The 19,327-nt window shown below is 43.3% G+C and overlaps 1 protein-coding gene across 1 annotated transcript; it reads left to right on the top strand.

The window, feature by feature from the left end:
- Nucleotides 1–279: 279 nt before the first annotated feature.
- Nucleotides 280–19,028, top strand: LOC143672025 (uncharacterized). The gene is made up of 3 exons (XM_077147015.1): nt 280–412; nt 596–761; nt 18,167–19,028. Exons 1-3 carry the CDS (start codon nt 280–282, stop codon nt 18,237–18,239), a joined length of 372 nt encoding a protein of 123 aa, XP_077003130.1. The 3' UTR covers nt 18,240–19,028.
- The last annotated feature ends 299 nt before the right edge of the window (nt 19,029–19,327 follow it).

The following is a 19,327-nucleotide window of genomic DNA, read 5'->3' on the forward strand; positions in this document are numbered from 1 at the left end:
AAAACGGCCAGATAGAAAGTTGGGCAGAGGGTGTGTGGTGTATCGTGCCACTGCTACCGTCTTTCTCTCCGGTCGAAGTAACTCTGGAGCACCACCTTGCGGGGCCCCGCCTTCTCGCGCCAGCCTCCAGGCGTGGGGCGCAGGCCCGGACCTCTCCCACGCCGGAAGGCCCGCCTCCTCGGCCCCGCCCCACGGCCCCACGGCCCCGCCCAACTCCCCTCTCCTCGGCCAATCAGCGAGCGCCCGCGCGGACCTGGCCGTGAAGGGGTTCCGCGCAAGATGGCTGCTGCGTGTCGGGGTGTGAAGGTAGCCCGGTCTTCGTCCCTGCTGGTTGTCCGGCGGGGACGGCGCGGCCGTGCCACTCAGGGGGAGAAATCGGTGCTGGGAGAAGGGTCATACCTGTCTATGCCTGGTAGTGTGGCGATTGGGCTCGGGAGGTGAAGGTCAACACGCGGATAGGGCATGGCCCTATCGGTGAGGGGAGGAGGCACATCTGGGTCACACTGCAAGGGTGACTAGAAGCCTGGGGAAGGAGCAGCTGGAAGGGTGGGAGTGGTCCGTTCAGTGACGCGGCTACCCGGGTCCCTCTTCGCAGGCCTGGTAGCGGTGATAACCGGAGGAGCCTCGGGCCTAGGTCTGGCCATGGCGGAGCGACTCACGAGGCAGGGGCCACTGCAGTGCTTCTGGACACGCCCGACTTGGAGGGAGAGGCCCAGGCCAAGAAGTTATGCGAGAGCTTCACCTTCGCCGTCGCCGCCGACGTAAGTGGGGTTACTCACCTCTGGTCTCCCAGGGATATCTGAGGTGAAGAACGCCGACCTGGGAACCAATGGGTTCCCTCTCGCATAAGGGTGCGGTGTATGTGGGCGGTGGGTCCATCTCCTTGACCCTGTCGGCCTGAGTCTCCAAGGAGTGTGGGGGCACCTGTGGTAGGAGTGTCTAAAGCCTGGAATCTCAAGAATGGGGGTGAGGGTGGGACTTATCAGGATCCCCTGGAGGGAGTGCCTCTGGTTTGAAAATGCATGTGGTGCCCTGTAAGTTTATATTTAGAAAGTGGAAAAACTTGTTTTCATGAAATTAACTACAGAAAGTAAAGCTTGGTGAAATCATCTTGGCAGCTAGGGATATGAAAAAGCTAGTTCATTCATTTACTTTTAACTTTTTTTTAATTGTGAAAGATAACATACATACAAAAAGGCAATAAATTTCGAAGTGCATTGTAACAAGTAGTTATAGAACGGAATTCAGAGTTTGGTGTGGGTTTAAGTTCCACACTTTTAGGTTTTTCCTTCTAGCTGTTCCAAGACAGTGGAGACTAAAAGAAATCTCAATATAACGATTCAGCAGTCATAGTCATTTGTTAAATCCTGCCTTTGTTATAATTCCTCCTTCTTTGTTCCTTCTCCCAATGTATAAGGGTATTTGGGCTATGCCCGTTCTAAGTTATTCATGTTCGAAAGGGGTGTCAATAATATGGGATAGGGAGATGAGGCTAGTTGATGTTCTTGGAAAGGGTGGCTTGTCTGGGTTTCAGGACTTATCTAGCCTTGGAAACATATAGAGGTTGTAGGTTTTAGAAAAGTAAATTTAGCATGTGAAACTTTGGTAGAATCTCAGGTAGAGCCCTGGGTTGACAGCAAAGATTTTGGTTGGATTTTGGGACACCGTGGTAATTAGCAGTATCTAGCTGAAGCTTGTGTAGGAGTAGTTTCCAGAATAGTCTCTCTGCTCTTACTTGAACTCTCTTAACCACTGATACCTTATTCTGTTACATTTCTTTTACCCCTTTTGGTCAGGAAGCATTGTTGATCCGAGGTGCCAGGGCCAGGTTCACCCATGGGAATCATGCCCCACGTTGCCAGGGAGACTTTCCCTAGATGTCATGTCCCACGTACTGGGAAAGATAATGACTTCCCTTGCAGAGTTGGGCTTAGAGAGAGACAGGCCACATCTGAGTAACAAAAGTGGTTTTCTGGAAGTAATTCTTAGGCATAATGATAAGTAGGCTTAGTTTCTCTACTACAGAAATAAGCTTGGCCTGTTGACTGAGTAGTCCCTAATGTTTGAGACAGTATCAGGGGTTTCCCCGGAGGTAAAGCTTAATAGCTCCGTATTTTTACTGCAGTCCCTCAAGGAACTTTGCCAGTGCTTTTTAATTGTCTGCGCAACATGTTCTGGAATGTATCTGGATATTTCATTAATAATTAAGCTGTTCAGAATTACAAACCCTCATTCCCATTCTGGGCTCCAAGTGTTTGGGTTGTTTAAATGAGCTATCCATGCAGGTTGAGTTAGATCATGTGCTTCAGGAAATGCAGGTTTTGGGCAAAATAAACCTCTCTTCCTTTGGTCTCATACAGTAGGGGAAGTTCTAAAATATAGACAATGTCATCCTTACCCCTGTATTCTGACTTACCTTAGTCCTCACCACATTGGCTTTGTTCTTATCTCTAATTGAAGCCTGATCTCTTTTTCAGTTTCTTTAACAGTTGCTATATGTAGGAATGATGACTTGCAGAGTGTCAGAACTCCAACTCTGAGTCTTAGGTGTCACGCAGGTAGCCAAAGTTCCAAGAAGATAGTAGGTTGTACATATATACCACAGCATCTCAAAATCTAAAAATAGCATTTACGGCTCCAGAGTAAATATGACTGCCATAAGAATTTACAGTTAGGCCCCAATTTTCTTATAAGTAAGTTCTAAAAGAAGTCAGATAATTATATTTGTTGTTTTGTTTCTGTCTTATTTTGCACTACATAATGTCCCCAAGGTTCATTCACCTTGTTGCAATGCCTCACAACATCATTCCTTTCTGTAGGCGCACAATATTCCTTCCTATGTTTATGCCGCAGTTTGCCATTCTACTTCTCAGTCAGTGTATCCTTCAGCCAACTCCATCCATTCAGCATCATGGATAATGTCCAAGTAAGCAATCCATGTCTCACATTATCCTCACTTAGTTGGACAGTCATCAACACTCCCAATTTTAGATAATTTTCATGGCTCCAAAGAGAAAAATAACCGATAAATACACCCTCACCGAATAGAAAATCCAAATCTCCCCTTAATGCTTGTCTTCCCCCCCTCCAATTATTTACCCTTGGTAATACTGTGGTACTGTTGATGTCTTCCTGTTAAATATAGACCATAGCGTACAATAGTAGTTTTCCCTCTGTACCCCTCTACTACTGACTGTACAAGATTCATCCTTTTGAAATAGTTCATGCAATAATTTATTTATATTTGTAGTGTTAATTGGTGAGATACATGGCTCTATACATCCCCTTTCAATCATGTTCACTTTTCAATATGGCAATATTACTTATAAACCTGCTAATGAACTGCCTTCCCTTCTATCCATTGCCTTACATTTAAGTTTAACCACATTAGCTAACCGTTCACCCATCTCTAGCTTCGATGTATCTCTAGGCCCCCTATATTCAATATTATAAACCTCTGAGTTTACTTTTACCAAGGTCATAATAGTGAAATCATAGAGCATCTATCCTTTTGTGTCTGGCTTATTTCACCCAGCATTATGTCCTCAAGGGTCATCCATGTTTTCATATGCTTCAGGATCTTATTTTGTCTTACTACTGCATAATATCCCATTATGTGTATATACCACATTTTGTTTATCTACTCATCTGCTGATGGGCACTTGGATTGTTTTCATCTTTTGGCAGTTGTTACTAATGCCGCTGTGAACATTGGTGTGCAAATGTCTGTTTGTGTCACTGCTTTCATCTCTTCTGCGTATATCCCGAGTATTGTCGGGTCGTAGAGCAACTCAGTATTTAGCTTTCTAAGAAACCGCCAGACTTTCTTCCATTATACATTCCCACCAGCAGTGGATAAGTGTTCCAATTTCTCTACATACTCTCCAAGATTTGTAGTTTCCTGTTTGTGTAATAGTAGCCATTCTTATGGGCGTGAGGTGATACCTCATTGTAGTCTTTTTTATTTTATTCTATTTATTTATTTATTTTTACATAGGCAGGCACTGGGAATCGAACCCAGGCCCTCTGGCATGGCAGGCAAGCATTCTTGCCTGCTGAGCCACCGTGGCACGCCCTCATTGTAGTCTTGATCTGCATTTCCTTTACAGCTAATGAAGATGAGCACCTTTTCATGTGTTTTTTAGCCATCTGTAGTTGCTCTTCGGAAAAATGTCTATTCCTATCTTTAGCGCACTTTATAATTGGTTATTATTTCTTTTGTTGTTGAGTTGAATGATTTCTTTATTATACAGGATATCAAACCTTTATCCGATATGTGATTTCCACGTATTTTCTCCCATTGAGTTGGCTGCCTCTTCACCTTTTTGACATATTCCTTTGAGGCTCAGAAACATTTAATTTTGAGAAGTTCCCATTTTTCGTTTGTTGCTTGTGCTTTGGGTGTAAAGTTTAAGAAGCTACCTCTTATTACTACGTCTTGAAGATGTTTCCCTATATTATCTTCTAGGAGTTTTATGATACTGGATCTTATATTAGGTCTTTGATCCACTTTGAGTTAATTTTTGTATAGGGTGTAAGGTAAGGGTCCTCTTCAATTCTATTGGCTATTGAAATCCAGTTCTCCCATGCCCATTTATGGAAAACACTGTTCTGTCCCAGTTTAGTAATTTGGGGGCCTTGTCAAAAATCAATTGGCCATAGATTTGGTGGTCTATCTCCACAGTCTTGATTTGATTCCATTGGTCAGTACTTCTATCTTTATGCCTGTACCGTGCCATTTTGACCATCGTTGCTTTATAATAAGAAGTGTAAGTCCTCCTACTTCATTCTTTTTTAGGATATTTTTAGCTATTCAAGGTCTCGTTCCCTTCCAAATGAATTTGATAAGCTAGTTTATTTTTATATCAGCCACTCTCTAAACAGGGTTTGTTAGTGCTCTGATACACAGCAATAGAGAATCTCCAGGGTTATGTGAATTTATCAAAAGAGGCTGTGGATTTGAAGAAGGTTTTGAAACACTGCCCTAGAGTACCTAACATTTTCACTTTAGCCTCACTCACTTTAAATTCTACCACAACCCTTTTCTTGCTTACGCTTCTCTTCTCATCTAAGTTTGGGGCCTACCCCACCCTCCTCCAGTACAGTGGTGAGAGAGACTCTGTATGCTGGGAAAGGCAGTACCTTCACCCTTTCTCCCTTTGAAGGTGACCTCAGAGAAGGGGATGTAAGCAGCCCGGACTGTAGCAAAAGAAAAGTTTGGCCATGTGGATACTGCAGTCAACTGTGCAGGCATTGCAGTGGCCAACAAGATATACAAACCAAAGAAGAAGGCAGCCCATTCTTTGGAGGACTTCCAGCAAGTTCTCAGTGTAAGGCCCAGGAGGTTCTCTAGGAGTAGGAGTTAAAGGTGTCTGGTTGTGGATCCCCTCCAGAAGCTTTGAGGGACAGAAGGCTGCCTCCATCTCAGGTCTTACCCCATGTTCTACTTATCCTCCAGGTAAATCGAATAGGTATGCTCAGTGTGATTCACTTGGTGGCTGGCAAGATGGACCAGAATGAACTAGGTCAGGGAGGCCAATGTGAGTTGTCATCAACACTGCCAGTGTGGCTGCCTTTGAGGGCCAGGTATGTGGGCAGGTGCAAGGCTTTCCCCCCTCAGTGAGCTGTTGGGCCCTCCCCCCCCACACCTATGATCCACTCCTTTTCCAGGTCAGAGAAGGTGCATTCTCTGCTTCCAAAGGGGGCAGAGAAGGCATGACACTACCCATTGCTCAAGATCTGGCTCCCATAGGGATCCGGGTGATGACCATTGCTTCAGGTATTCGTATCCTCTGCCTGCCACACTTGGTACTGTGTGGGATCCATGGACAATTGAGAGAGGAAAGCAACTTACGCAACAACAATTCTCTGTCTCTTGGCCCTGGGGAAACACCAAAAAGTGGGGCCTTAGCCTTAGTGAAGAAGAACCAGGTAAAAGAAAAGCAACGGTGGGACTCTGACTCTGGCTGTTTTGTCTATGCCTGTTTGGCACCACACTGCTGATCGTCCTCCCTGACAAGGTGCATAACGTCTTGGCCATCCAGGTACCCTTCCTCACCCTATTGGGTGACCCGCTGAATATGCTCATTTGGTATAGGCCATTATCAAGAACCCATTCCTCAGTGGAGAGGTCTTTCAGCTGGATGGGGCCAATCGCATGCAACTCTGAAGGGAGAGGACATTGTTTACACATCCTCCTCTGCCCTGCCCTCTACTGGGGTGCTAAATGCCAGTTTGGAAGGAAGCCCAGTAGTCATGTTGAGCCTCTGCCCACCAGTCACTGCCTATGCCTAATAAAGTCTATATTTTTTTTACAAGGAGTGGACAGCACTGTATGCTGAGGGGACTGGCACAGGGAAGAAACGTGAATGGGCACAAGCTCTGACAGGGTTGGATGCTCAGAGTCCTGGGTTCGGGTGGGATGGGCAGAACCTCACACCTTTTGTGTCTTATTACCACATGTAGCCTTGATTTCAGTGAGTTTATTATCTAGGATAGAAGGTGAGGATACTGACTACTTTGAAATGGATGGGGGTGGGGATATGCAGCATTTTCCTCTTCTCTGTGAGCTTGATGGAGAGAAGGGAGAGATGACCATGCTGAGCTCAGTGACTGCTACTGTTGAACTGTAGGTAATTCTGAGCTGTAGGTTGATTGATGTAGATTATTGAATTCAGATAATTTTGTCTGTGAAAGAAGTCAGGTCTCAGCTGATGTGCTTTCCCTCTCTCCTTGATCCTTGCCATCCTTCCACACTCTCCCTTGGGAATCATCCCCACCACCACCTTCCAGAACTTATTAGGCCTTTTGCTCCTTGGCCAGCTGCTAATTGAAGAAGTCCAGCCCCCTCTGAAATCCAGCATACAGTCCCTCTCCTGCTGCTGCAGCTACAGTGCTGCCTGTGCCAGGTGCATGGTCTGCACTTCCCATTTGGTATCCGGTGCTTGTTCAGCCTGGTGCTGTGCCTCTTAGACTTTCCTGATGGCGTCTCACTGCTCTGAAGAGGATGTTGGGCGACATGGTGGTTCTTGTTTAGTAGGTCACTGGTGATCTCATTCTGGATTTCCATGAGATTGGCCTCCTGGTTGCACTGATGCTCCAGATGCTGCTGCTGAGTCAGCTCAGTTGACTGGAGGGGTCCCCTGAACGTGAGCATTTGGGTGCCTGACCTCAGAGAACTCTTGAGTCGTGGGGGTTGGAGGTGACCTACCCTCCTCGATCTCAGGGAAAGTCCACTGCATAGTCTTTTAGTGACCCTCAAGGTTGGGAAGGCGTGGCATAGTCAAGGAACTTCCCTGCCTTCAGGAAGCCCTTAAACTGAGAGGCTGGCATGGGGAAACAGTGCTCTGTTCTCAAGTCACCCTGAGTGTGGAGATGGGGGAAGAGGCATCTTTTGCTCTAAGGGAGCCTTTAGGTGATAGGAAGAATCCTCGTTATGATGAGAGAGAGAAGTTGTGAGGGGAAGGATGTGGCTAAGGTTCCCCCAGGACTTTGTTCAGGGGGCTTGTGTGGAGGGAACATGGTGCACTGGATGGTTCAGGCCGTACCTGGGCTTTGTTGACATTGGCCATGGTAGACATCATGGCCATGTGACAGGACTCCTTCATCTAGGGCAGGTGGGTGGCCCACGTGTCCATGGCTAGGTGCAGCTGGTCACTGAGCTTTTTGTGAGTACACAAAGATGGCCCAGGGCATTGCACTAGCCTGCTCCGTTTCTGGTTCACTCAGTTCAGCCATTTGTTCAACAAATTTTGTGTATATATATGTATTTATGTTTGAGGGGGGTAGCATCTTGAATTATAGGGATGTGGAAGGGGTACTGTCACTGTCTGGGGCTAGGGATAGCCAAAGTGGCAGCAACAAGAATTTCTCAGGTTCCTAACTGAAAGACACCTCCCATGGGCCTGGATCCCAGTGCCAGCTGTGCTCCCCTGACCTGTGTGACCTTGGGTAAATCATTTCATCTCTCTAAGCCTGTGTCCTTTATGTGTTGGGCCCTGAGGATACCGCTTGATCAGATCCTGTCCTTAGAGAACTCCCAGTCCAGTGTGGAAGCAGGTCAAATTTAGCTAATCATACCACAGTGTGTTAACGGCATTGACAAAACTGTGTACAGGGCATTATAAGGGTGTTGGGTGTATGGCAGGAGGAAGGCTCCCAGGAGGAGGTGATCCTTGAAATACATTTTGAAAACAGGCAGGAAGAGCAAAAGACATTCTGGGCTGAGAGCACAGCCTGAGCAAAAGCGCTGAAACTGAAACCAATGTAGCCACATTGGTCTTGTTCCTAGAATGTGCCAGATCCTCCTCTTGCCTCAGGGATTTGTAACAGAGACTCGTGCTCTCCTGCTTCCTTCAGGTTTTTGCTCAAATGTTACCTCCTAAGTGAGGCCTTTCCTCCTTTCCAGATTTATTTTTCTTCCTAGCATTTACTAGCATGTATCATACTGTGTATTTTTAATTTATTGTTTTTATTGCTTGTCTCTCCTCACTGGAAGATAATCTTTAGGAGGGCAGAGTTTTTTGTCTATTTTGTTCACTGCCATACCTCAGCCCCTCGATCAGAGCCTGGCACACAGCGGGCGTTCAATAAATACTTGTCAGATGAATGAAGGAGATCAATAAACAGCATGATATGTATCTTTTTTTCTATTTTTTTGAGAAATATCCATACACATACAGCCCAATCACATTGTACAATCTATGACTCATAATATCATCACATAATTGTGTATTCTTCACCGAGATCATTTTAAGAGCATTTGCATCACTCCAGAAAAGGAAATACAAAGTAAAAAAACCAACTCATACATCCCATACTCCTTACCCCTCCCTCTCATTGACTCACAATATTTCATTTTTTCCTTATTAACTATTTTAATATTGTTATTTGTTACATTCTTTTTTGAATTTTTAAAATATGAATGACCATCTATTTTCAACACCCTGCAGTATTGACATTCCTTTGTTTTTCCTCATGCAGAAGCATTTTTTAATTTGTGCATTTAGTCACTATCATTGTACACTCTAGGCATTCCTAGATTTTACCATATCAGTCTTTATCGTCTATCTTTCCTTCTGGTTTCATGTGCGCCCCCAGCCCTCCTCCCTCTGTCATTCTCATATTCAGCTTCATTCAGTGTACTTACATTATTGTGCTACAATCAGGTAGTATTGTGCTATCCATTTCTGAGTTTGTTCAATCAGTCCTGTTGCACAATCTGTATCCCTTCAACTCCAATTGCCAATCTCTACCCTATTTCTATATCCTGATAACCTCTGTTCTTAACTGAAATTCTCCAAGTTCACTCATTAATGTTAGTTTGTATGATATGTATCTTAAACTATAGGTGATCTGCTGCTGTTGAAGCATAAAATTCAAGTAGCTGGAGAGCTCTGCAGGGGCCAGACCAAGGGCCAGAAATTTGAACCTGAAGGTGAGAGGGAACATGAAAAGATTTTAAGAAGGTAGCATGGTTAGATTTGCATTTTTAGGAGCTCCTACTAGTGGCCAATATGGAGGACAACCAGGCTGGGGAAAGACAGTAGAGGTAGGAAAGCTACCTTGGAGGCTATTGCAGTAGTCCAGTTCAGAGGGCTTAAACTAGGCCAAAGATAAGATGGAGGGGAAATATATAGGCGGTTACATTGGTAGTACTTGTTAGATTGGATGAGAGAGTAAAGAAAAGGAAGACTCAGAGATGCTTCCCAGGATTCTGGCTTGAATGACTGGGTGGATGATATATCAGTCAGGGCTCTAGAGAAACAACCAAAACAGGAGATATCTGTAAATATGAGATTTATAAAAGTGTCTCACGCAGCCGTGGGGACACAAGAGACCAAAATCCATTGGGCAGTCTCTAAGGCTGGCAGCTCTGATGAAGGGTCTCAACAAATTCCACAGGAGAAGCTTGCTGGCTGAAAATGAAGCGAAATTCTCTCTTGTCCCTTAAAAGTCTTCAACTGATTGGATCAAATCCAACTGATTAGCTTCTCTCCTTTGTGATCATAAATGTAATCAGTCAGAGATGCAATCAAGTAACTGATGATTTAATACAGCAGCATTCCAGTTTATCAGCCAGTCATGAACTATCCTTGCAGTAACCTTAGGCCAGTGCTTCCCTGACCAAACAACTGGGTACCATCACCTGGCCAAGTTGACACCTGAACCCAACCCATTACAGATGGTGTGGTCACCACAAAAAGTAGAGAATATAGAATGAAGAACAGGTTTAGAGGGCACTGATGAATTCTGTTTAGGCCATTTTGAATTAGAGGTCATCAGCAAGCATCTGGGTATTTGATTCTGTAGGAGATGGTGCTCAGCAGAGACGTGGTGACGTGGTTGTTGAAACCAGAATGAAGGCTGAAGGGACCTGAGGTGTATATGTAAGATAGAGAGAGCAGTGTTCCAGGGACACAGTCTGAAGAAGGAAGAACAGTTCACAAAGGGCAGACTGAGAAGGAATAGTCAGAACTACAGGCAAAATGTGGTGTCACAGAAGCCAAGGGAATAAAGAGTTGCAAGAAGGAAGGTGTGATCAGAGTCTCTGAAAAAGGAAGAAAGACTAAAAAGAGCCTCTTCTGCCTGATGACACAAAGAGCATTGGTGATTTTAGGAAGAGTGCTTTCAATGAAGTTGTGTGGGTAGAAAATGAGAACTAAAGAGGCTGAGGTGTGAATGGATAATTAGGGGACAAAGGACAGCAAGTAGAAGATTTTCCAAAAAGTGTGGCTATAAAGGAAAACAGATGTCTCACACAATCCAGAGCAATCATAGAGTTGAAGGATGCTTTTTTCTTTTTTTTTTAACTTTTTTTATTGTGTAATATGACATAGTATAACATACATACAAAGCTAAGAAATAAAAAAGCAGTAGTTTTCAAAGCACTCTTCAACAGATAGTTACAGGACAGATCCCAGAGTTTGTCATGGGCTTCCATACAATCTTCTCATATTTTTCCTTCTAGCTGCTCCAGAGTATAGGGGGCTAAAGGGCTTAAATGTTTTATCATCACAATCAACTTTTTTCCTTCTTTTTTTGTGAAAAATAACATATATACAAAAAAGCTATAAATTTCAATGCGTAGCACCGCAGTTAGTTGTAGAACATATTTCAGAGTTTGACATGGTTATAATTTTACAATTTTAGGTTTTTACTTCTAGCTGCTCTAAAATACTGGAGACTGAAAGAGATATCGGTGTAATGATTCAGCATTCATATTCATTTGTTAAATCCTGTCTTCTCTGTATAACTCCACTTTCACCTTTCATCTTTCCATTCCTCTCTTTAGGGGTGTTTGGGCTATGGCAATTCTAAATTTTTCATATTGGAAGGGTCTGTCACTAATATGGGGTAGGGAGATGGAACTATCTGATATTCTGGAGAGGCTGGGCTAGGTGTCAGGACTTATCTGGACCAGGGACTCATCTGGAGGTTGTAGGTTTCTGGAAGGTTTCTCTAGTGAATGGAACCCTTGTGGAATCTTATATATTGCCCGAGGTGTTCTTTAGGATTAGCTGGAATGGTCCTGGTTGGGGGTTGGCAGGTTATGATAGGTAACAAGGTGTAACTGAAGCTTGCATAAGAGCAACCTCCAGAGTAGCCTCTCAACTCTATTTGAACTCTCTGCAGGAGGCTTTTGTCTTTAAGAAGGGTTAGACCTAAGCATATTTACAGCCTGCACAGAAGGGGCTGATAGAAGGGGAAATGTTGAAAACACCAAGAGAGAGAATACATGAAGGGGCACAGCCCAAGGAAAGGCAGGGAAGAATGGAGTCAAGAGAGTTGGCTGAAAGCTTGGCTTTGAAGAGGCACACTATTACTGACTTTAGAGGCTGAAGGACAGGAGAAAAAGAGGCCTTAGAGGAGTATTATTTCATTCTAATCTTCAGAACAACCTAGAGAAGAAAACCCCATTTTGCAGATGGGAAAACTGAGAGACCCACAGAGGTAAAATAAATAGCCCAAGTTGACATAGCCAGGAAGCAGTAGGTTGGGATTTGAATCTAGGTCTCTCAGTCCATGCTCCTTACATTACAAGGTCACTTCCTAGTGTTCTGCTGTCCCTGTTATGTCACTCTGTCTTCTTTTTTTTTTTTTTTTTTTTTTTTTTTTAAAGGAAAGACAGAGAGAAGGAAGGAAGGATAGAAGGAAGGAAGGAAGGAAGAAAGGGAAACATCTTTAAACATTTTCTTGTTTTATTGTATTTTGTTTTTCCGTTTTTTGTTACATGGGCTGGGGCCGGGAATCGAACCGAGGTCCTCCGGCATAGCAGGCAAGCACTTTGCCCGCTGAGCCACCGCGGCCCGCCCTCACTCTGTCTTCTTGTACATCAGCCAACTGGCTACTGGACCCATGGATCCACAGAAACTGCGCTGACAAAAATTATCAAATACTTCTAATTTCCAATCCCATAGGCAGGTTTCTGGTCCTATCTGATTGGACTTCTCCAGGGAATTTGATGTTATTTGACCATGCTCCTTTAAAATGCCTCCCTTAGCTTCTGAGCCCCTGTTTTCTCCTTGTGTCTGAGAAAAGGTAAATATGGTATACAGATCAAGAGCATGGGTTCTGGAGCCAGCCTACTTGAGACTAGCAGCTGTATCACTTTGAGCAAGTTATTTAACATCTATCTCTGTTCCTTCAGTTTCCTCATCTGAAAATGGGGATAATGCTTGTACTCTCCTCGTAGGGCTGTTGTGAGGATTAAATTAGATCATACAAGGTAAAGCACTTTGCACTGTATGTAGTATACTGTAAGTGCTCAATAAAGGTTAGCTGTTGTTATTTTATGATTCTCTTCTTCCTACCTCCCTAATCCCTTCTCAGTCTTTATTATGGGCTCCTCTTCTTTGACTCATTCATTCACTCAATACATTTACTGAGCATCTACTGTGTGCCAGGCACCATGTGAGTCACTGGAGTTATGGTGGTTAATAAGACAGCTCTAGTCCTTGTCCTCACGGAGTGCACCGTTTGCTCACCCTTTCTCCAGGCTCCCGACTAGCCTTCTACCCAGTCACCCCTCTATGCTGATAGCTCTCAGTTCTCTCCCGTCAGCCCAGACTCCTCCTAGAACTTCAGGATCATGTAGATAGCTACATGCCTGCCTGTGAGCCACTTCCTCTTATTTGGGATAGTCTTCTACCTGGTCTCTCTGCCTCTAGTCGTCCCTCTCTAATCCAGTCTCCACACTGGCCAGCAGACTTATCTGTCATTTGACTCCACTGCTCAAAACCCTCTTGAGGCTCTTATCTCACCCATAGTAAAAGCCAATATCCTCTTCACCTTGGCCCACAGAGCATACTCTAGGACCTCCCTGACTTCACTTCATACCCCTCTTCTCCTTACTCACTTTGCTTCAGCCACTCTGGCCCCATTGCTGTTTCTCAGGAGTTTCCAGGCATGTTCTATCCTGCTTCAGGGCCATTGCACTGTTTCCTCTGCCAGAACAATCTTTCCTCATTTATTTGCATGGCTCACTCACTCATCTTCAGATCTGTATTCAGGTGTTAGCTCAGTGAAGCGTCCCTTATTTGAAATTGCCACTGTGCACTCCTTCCAAAAGTCACCTTCCGTGCTTTGTTTTTCTTCCCAGCAACTCTCAACATCTTATATTATGTACTTTACTATTTATCTTGTTTATTGTCTGTCTGCCCCATTAGCATGTAAACTCCACGAGAGCAATGATTTTTCTGTTTTGTTCACCATGCCAGGCACAAAGTAGGTAGCTTAATATTTGCTGAATGTTGAAATGCTCTGGTTACACTTCTGCTTAAAACTCTGAAGTAGTTACCCACTGCCTACATGATAAAGTCAAAATCCCTTACTTTGGTATAGAAGCTTCTTTCCCATTTTCTCTTCCTCCAACCATCACTCTTGAACTGTACTGACACTAAATTGCTTATATATCCTAACCGCCCAGACCTTTTACAGTCCTGGTACTCTTCTCCTGCTGCCCTCCTCTGCCTAGAATGGCCTTTTGTATTCCTTCCTCCACCCTGGCAAAATTTTACATAATGTCCCAGACTCAATTCCTGACAACCTGTGTCACCCCTTACCCTGCCTCCCTCTTCTGGTGAGAATTAGCCATTCTCATGTTAATGGCCCCTCAATGTCCTATATACCCTTCTATCAAAGTACCTGTCATTGTACCTAACACAGTACTAAAGCATAAATATTTGCTGATGGATGACTTGGGTATGTATCTTTTCCTCATAATCAAACTGTGGTTTTCTGGAAGGTATGGCTCTGTGAGCTCCTTCAGGGCAAGACCCCTGTCTTGTTTATTCTGTTCTTCAGTTATTCACCCAACAATCTTTTATTGAGCTCCTGGTACCATGGTAAACTCTGTACTAGGCAATTGAGATGTGGAGTGGAAATGATAGATGTGGTTCATCTTCAGTTGGCTAAAGAACAGGAAGTTACAACTGTGATAAATGGTACAACAGAACAGGAGTGTCTTGAAAGGTGAGCAGCGTGAGTAGTTAAGATATGGTCCTTGTCCTTGTAGGGCTTACTCTAATGGAAGAGAAGGATATGGCCACAGATAATATAATAATAGTAGCTATTAGTTATTGAGTATTGATGCTCATACTTTACATGTAGTATTTCATTTCATTCTTAGAAGAATGTTACATAGTTTGGATTATTAGCTTCATCTTAAAGAGGAGAAAACTAAAGGATAGAAAGGAAAATGAGTTTATCAAATCAGCTATTGTGTGGCAGAGCCATTAGGTCTGTCTGCAGTGTGTTGCCTCCAGATAGTGGAGTGCCACGCAAATTGGGGAACCATGACCACACTGTCGGTTACTTAAGGAAGTCGGAGAGATTGGGGTCTGCCCAGTCTGGAGGGCCCAACTGCTTACCTGCACATATCCTATCAACCCTAGCTTGTTGTTGCTCATGCAGCTGCCTTTCCAGGTTCTATTTTACATGCTGCCTTCTCAGGCATGTGGCTCTGTCCGGGTCCTCCCCAGAGAAGCACGTGTTTTGGTTTGCTAATGTTGTCAGAATACAATATACCAGAAATGGATTGACTTTTATAAAGGAGATTTATTAAGTTACAAATTTACAGTTCTAAGGCCTTAAAAATGTCAAAAGTAAATTGGGTAGATTGCAGCACTAGTGATTAATGACAGGGAGGGGTAAGGAGTATGGGATATATGAGTTTTTTCTTTTTTCTTTTTATTTCGTTTTTTGTAGTGATGCAAATGTTCTAAAACTGATCATGGTGATGAATACACAACTATGTGATGAGATTGTGAGCTATTGATTATATACCATGAATGAACTGTATGTGTGTGAAGATTTGTCAATAAAAGTATTTTTTAAAAATGTCCAAACTAAGGCTTCTAGGGAAAGATACCTCCAAAAAAAGACCAATGTCTGTCACATAGGAAGGCCCATGGCTGGCATCTACTAGTCCTTGTTCCTGATTCTGTTGCTTCCAGCTTCTGATTCCAGTGGCTTCCCCTCTTAGTGTCTGTGGGTCTCACTTAGTGCTCTGGGGCAAAACTCTGAGTTTCATCTCTTAGCGTCACATCTCCTGGGGCCAGAGATTTCTTCTCTTCAGGTTCTGTGAGTCCTTGCTTAGCACTTGGGCCACTTCTGTCTTGATTTCCAAATGTCTGCTTCTCTGTCAGCTCTCAGCTGTTTCTTCTGAGTTCTCTTAAAGACTCTAGTAAACTAATTAAGACCCACCTTGAATGGGTGGAGTCACATCTCCATCTAATCAGAAGGTCACACCCACAATTGGTTATGTCACATCTGAATGGAAACAACCCAATCAAAAGATCCCACCCTACAAGATTGGATCAGGATTAAAAGAACATGGCTTTTCTGGGGTACATAACAGTTTCGAAACAGCATACCACCCTAATACTAACTAGCCTTCGGAGCTGTGCTTACTGTTCCTTGCACATCTTAGGCTGCTTTGAATTTATAGGCCTTTGCTAAACTGTTTCCTTCATGTGGAACACTCCTTTTTTTTACTTGAACTCCTGTTCATCCTTCAAGGACAGCTCAGGCTTTACCTTCCTGATCCCTCAGGCTGGTGCCCAGCCACAGACTGTAGGACCCACTGTCTATATTACATGGAAGTTTTGTCTACATATATTATCTCCTCCATTAGACTGTGAGCCCTTTAAGGGCAAAGTCTGGGCCTTGGTCATCTTTGTAATCCTATTTCCCAACACAGTGCTTGGGCCACAGAGCAGGCCCTGAGAAGATGTTTGCCAACTGCATTTCAATTAGAACACTCACCCCTCAGCCTACTACTTACTCTTCTCAGGCTATGCTCAGGTTTTCAGACTGCCACCATTATGTTAATCATCACATCAACACTCCCTTTTCTTAGCCTCATTTTTTACACAGGAGGGGCCTGGAGCTGAAAGAAGTCAGGTGACTTATCCAAAGTCATGCATCTAGTAACAGCAGACTTGGCCCTTGAACACAGATATGGTGCCACTATCATAGTACCATGTAGCATCTCCTCTAACAACTAATCCAACAGTCTTTTTTTTTCCCTTAAACTATCAATATTTTCTACTTATGTTTTCATTATAATTCATTTGAATTGTTTCAAAATAGGAAAAGGAATACAGATTATAAGAATAAGTGTCCCTCCCATCTCTGTCTCTCAGTCTGGTTAACACTTTCTTATATAGTCTCTCACTTAGTGCTCTGGGGCAAAACTCTGAGTTTCATCTCTTAGCGTCACATCTCCTGGGGCCAGAGATTTAGGCATATTTAATACTAAATATTCCATTTTTTTGACATTTCAGATTTTATAATACAGGATAAGTCAGAAGCAAAATAATCAGATTTCCTCAACAAGCATAGATATTTTGATAGAATTTAGTATATTACATCCATTTGCAAATAAATTTTAAATGAGGGCCATTTATGTTTCATGATAGTTTAATCTATCCTAGTGATTCTTGAATAGCCACTACAGGATAGTACAGGTTGGGCTAATTTGGTTTATTTGATGTGTAATTAATCTTAGCTTCTATGAAAAAACACTTCAAATTATTTGATGTTTTGCCTACTTCCCGGTGGAATGTGCTGTAGTTAGATATCCTCCCACACTTCACCTCCTTTTCTTCCTCATTGTAGTTGTTCTTGTACTTCTTTTCTTCTTTTTGTTACTACAACCTTCTTCTTCATCTTCATCTTCTCTGCTTCATTTTTGTCATCTTCTTTATCTTCTTTTTAGTCTTCTTCCTTTTCCTCTTCTTCCTTGTCTTCTCCTTCTCTTTCTTCTACTTCTGCCCTTTTCTTCTCCTCCCCCAACTTCTCCTTTGCTTTTAAACATTGTAGTGCAGTTTATTTTTAATTTTTAACTTTTTTATTGTATAGTATAACATATATACAAAGCAAAGAAATAAAAAGGCAATAGTTTTTAAAGCACTCTTCAACAAGTAGTTAGAGGACAGATCCCAGAGTTTGCTGCTCCAGAATATAGGAGGCTAGAGGGCTTAAATATTTTTTATCATCACAATCGATGTTTTTTACTTCTTTTTTGTGAAAAATAACATATGTACAAAAAAGCTATAAATTTCAAAGCACAGCACCACAGTTAGTTGTAGAACTTATTTCAGAGTTTGACATGGGTTACAATTTCACAATTTTAGGTTTTTACTTTTAGCTGCTCTAAAATACTAGAGACTAAAACAGATATCAATTTAATGATTTAGCATTCATATTCATTTGCTACATCCTATCTTCCTGTATGACTCCACCATCACCTTTGATCTTTCCATCCCTCTCTTTAGGGGTGTTTGGGCTATGGCAATTCTAGATTTTTCATACTGGAAGGGTCTTTCACTAATGTGGGGTAGGGAAATGGAACTATCTGATGTTCTGGAGAGGCTGAGCTAGGTGTCAGGACTTATCTGGACCAGGGAGCCATCTGGAGGTTGTAGATTTCTGGAAAGTTACTCTAGTGCATGGAACCCTTGTGGAATCTTATATATTGCCCTAAGTGTTCTTTAGGATTAGCTGGAATGGTCCTGGTTGGGGGTTGGCAGGTTATGGTAGGTAGCAAGGTCTACCTGAAGCTTACATAAAAGCAACCTCCAGAGTAGCCTCTCCACTCTATATGAACTCTCTCTGCCACTGATACTCTATTAATTACACTTCTTTTCCCCCTTTTGGTCAGGATGGAATTGTTGATCCCACGGTGCCAGGTCTGGATTCATCCCTGGGAGTCATCTCCCACATCTCCAGGGTGATTTTCACCCCTGGATGTCACGTCTCAGGTAGGGCAATGATTTCACTTGCAGAGTTAGGCCTGGGAGAGTGAGGCCACATCCTAGCAACAAAGGAGGTCTTCCAGAAGTAACTCTTAGGCATGCCTATAAGTAGTATAAGCTTCTTTGCTACCAATATTCCTTTTTATGTTGTTTTTTTTTTTACATGGGCAGGCACGGGGATCCAACCCGGGTCTCCTGCATGTCAGGTGAGAACTCTGCCACTGTGCCACCATTGCCTGCCCTCAATATTCCATTTTAGCAAAGAAAAAAAACCACTTTTGATTGTAGTAACATATGTACAACTCAAAACCAAATATTCTTTAGACCTCTTTTGTCTCCGTGTTGCTTCTCTGTCAGTAAATGGGACATATGGCCCAGAGCTGACCCAAGAAGAGTTAGCTGTCACCATCTCCTTTTCCCCCAGGCTCTCTCCCTGTATCCCCATGCCTGTTATCAGGCCCTTCCCAGGCCAATGAGCTGGGTGTCTTCACCCCCTCTCCTTCCTTTCTAGCCCTAGGGCCTGTTTGAATCAGGGGAAAGGCTGTAATTGGTCCTGCTATGTTCCTCTCCAGGTGCAAGAGTATTATGGTCCATACTAAGAAATCCTCTCTGCTGCCTATAGCCCCCATGACTCAGTTCTGCACATTGAAGTATCGAGTCTGTCATTCCTTTCCTCGATTTCTTCTAGCTTCAATGGCTGCTACCTCCTTGGAATTTGATGACAGGTCTACCTTATGCATCCTGGAGCAAGGGCGAGATGCATGCCAATCACTGTCAACCATCATCATTGATTATGTCCTCTTCTTTCTCCCTACAATATCCCATCAGTTTTAAAAAAAAATTTTTTTATTAATTTTTAAAAATGTAACAACAAACTCCCACCAGTTATTGATTCCTACTGATTTTACTCCCTAATATATTTCATATCCATGTTCTCCATCTCTGCTGTCACCACCCTAATTCAAGCTTTACAATCTGGCGACAGACTATTATGCCCTGGAACCTCACTGGCTTCCCTAGCTCCAGTGTTGGATTCTCTAGTTCTTTCTCTGCATTGGCTACCATAG

Source organism: Tamandua tetradactyla, chromosome X, assembly GCF_023851605.1.
Source record: "Tamandua tetradactyla isolate mTamTet1 chromosome X, mTamTet1.pri, whole genome shotgun sequence".
Taxonomy (NCBI): Eukaryota; Metazoa; Chordata; class Mammalia; order Pilosa; family Myrmecophagidae; genus Tamandua; species Tamandua tetradactyla.

Bases quoted from the DNA above. Each gene is read 5' to 3' on its own strand.
- LOC143672025 (XM_077147015.1), top strand. From the start codon at position 280: ATGGCTGCTGCGTGTCGGGGTGTGAAGGTAGCCCGGTCTTCGTCCCTG. The intron at 413-595 runs GTAGTGTGGCGA...CCCTCTTCGCAG, and splicing joins GTCATACCTGTCTATGCCTG to GCCTGGTAGCGGTGATAACC. The intron at 762-18,166 runs GTAAGTGGGGTT...CCTTTTGGTCAG, and splicing joins CCTTCGCCGTCGCCGCCGAC to GATGGAATTGTTGATCCCAC.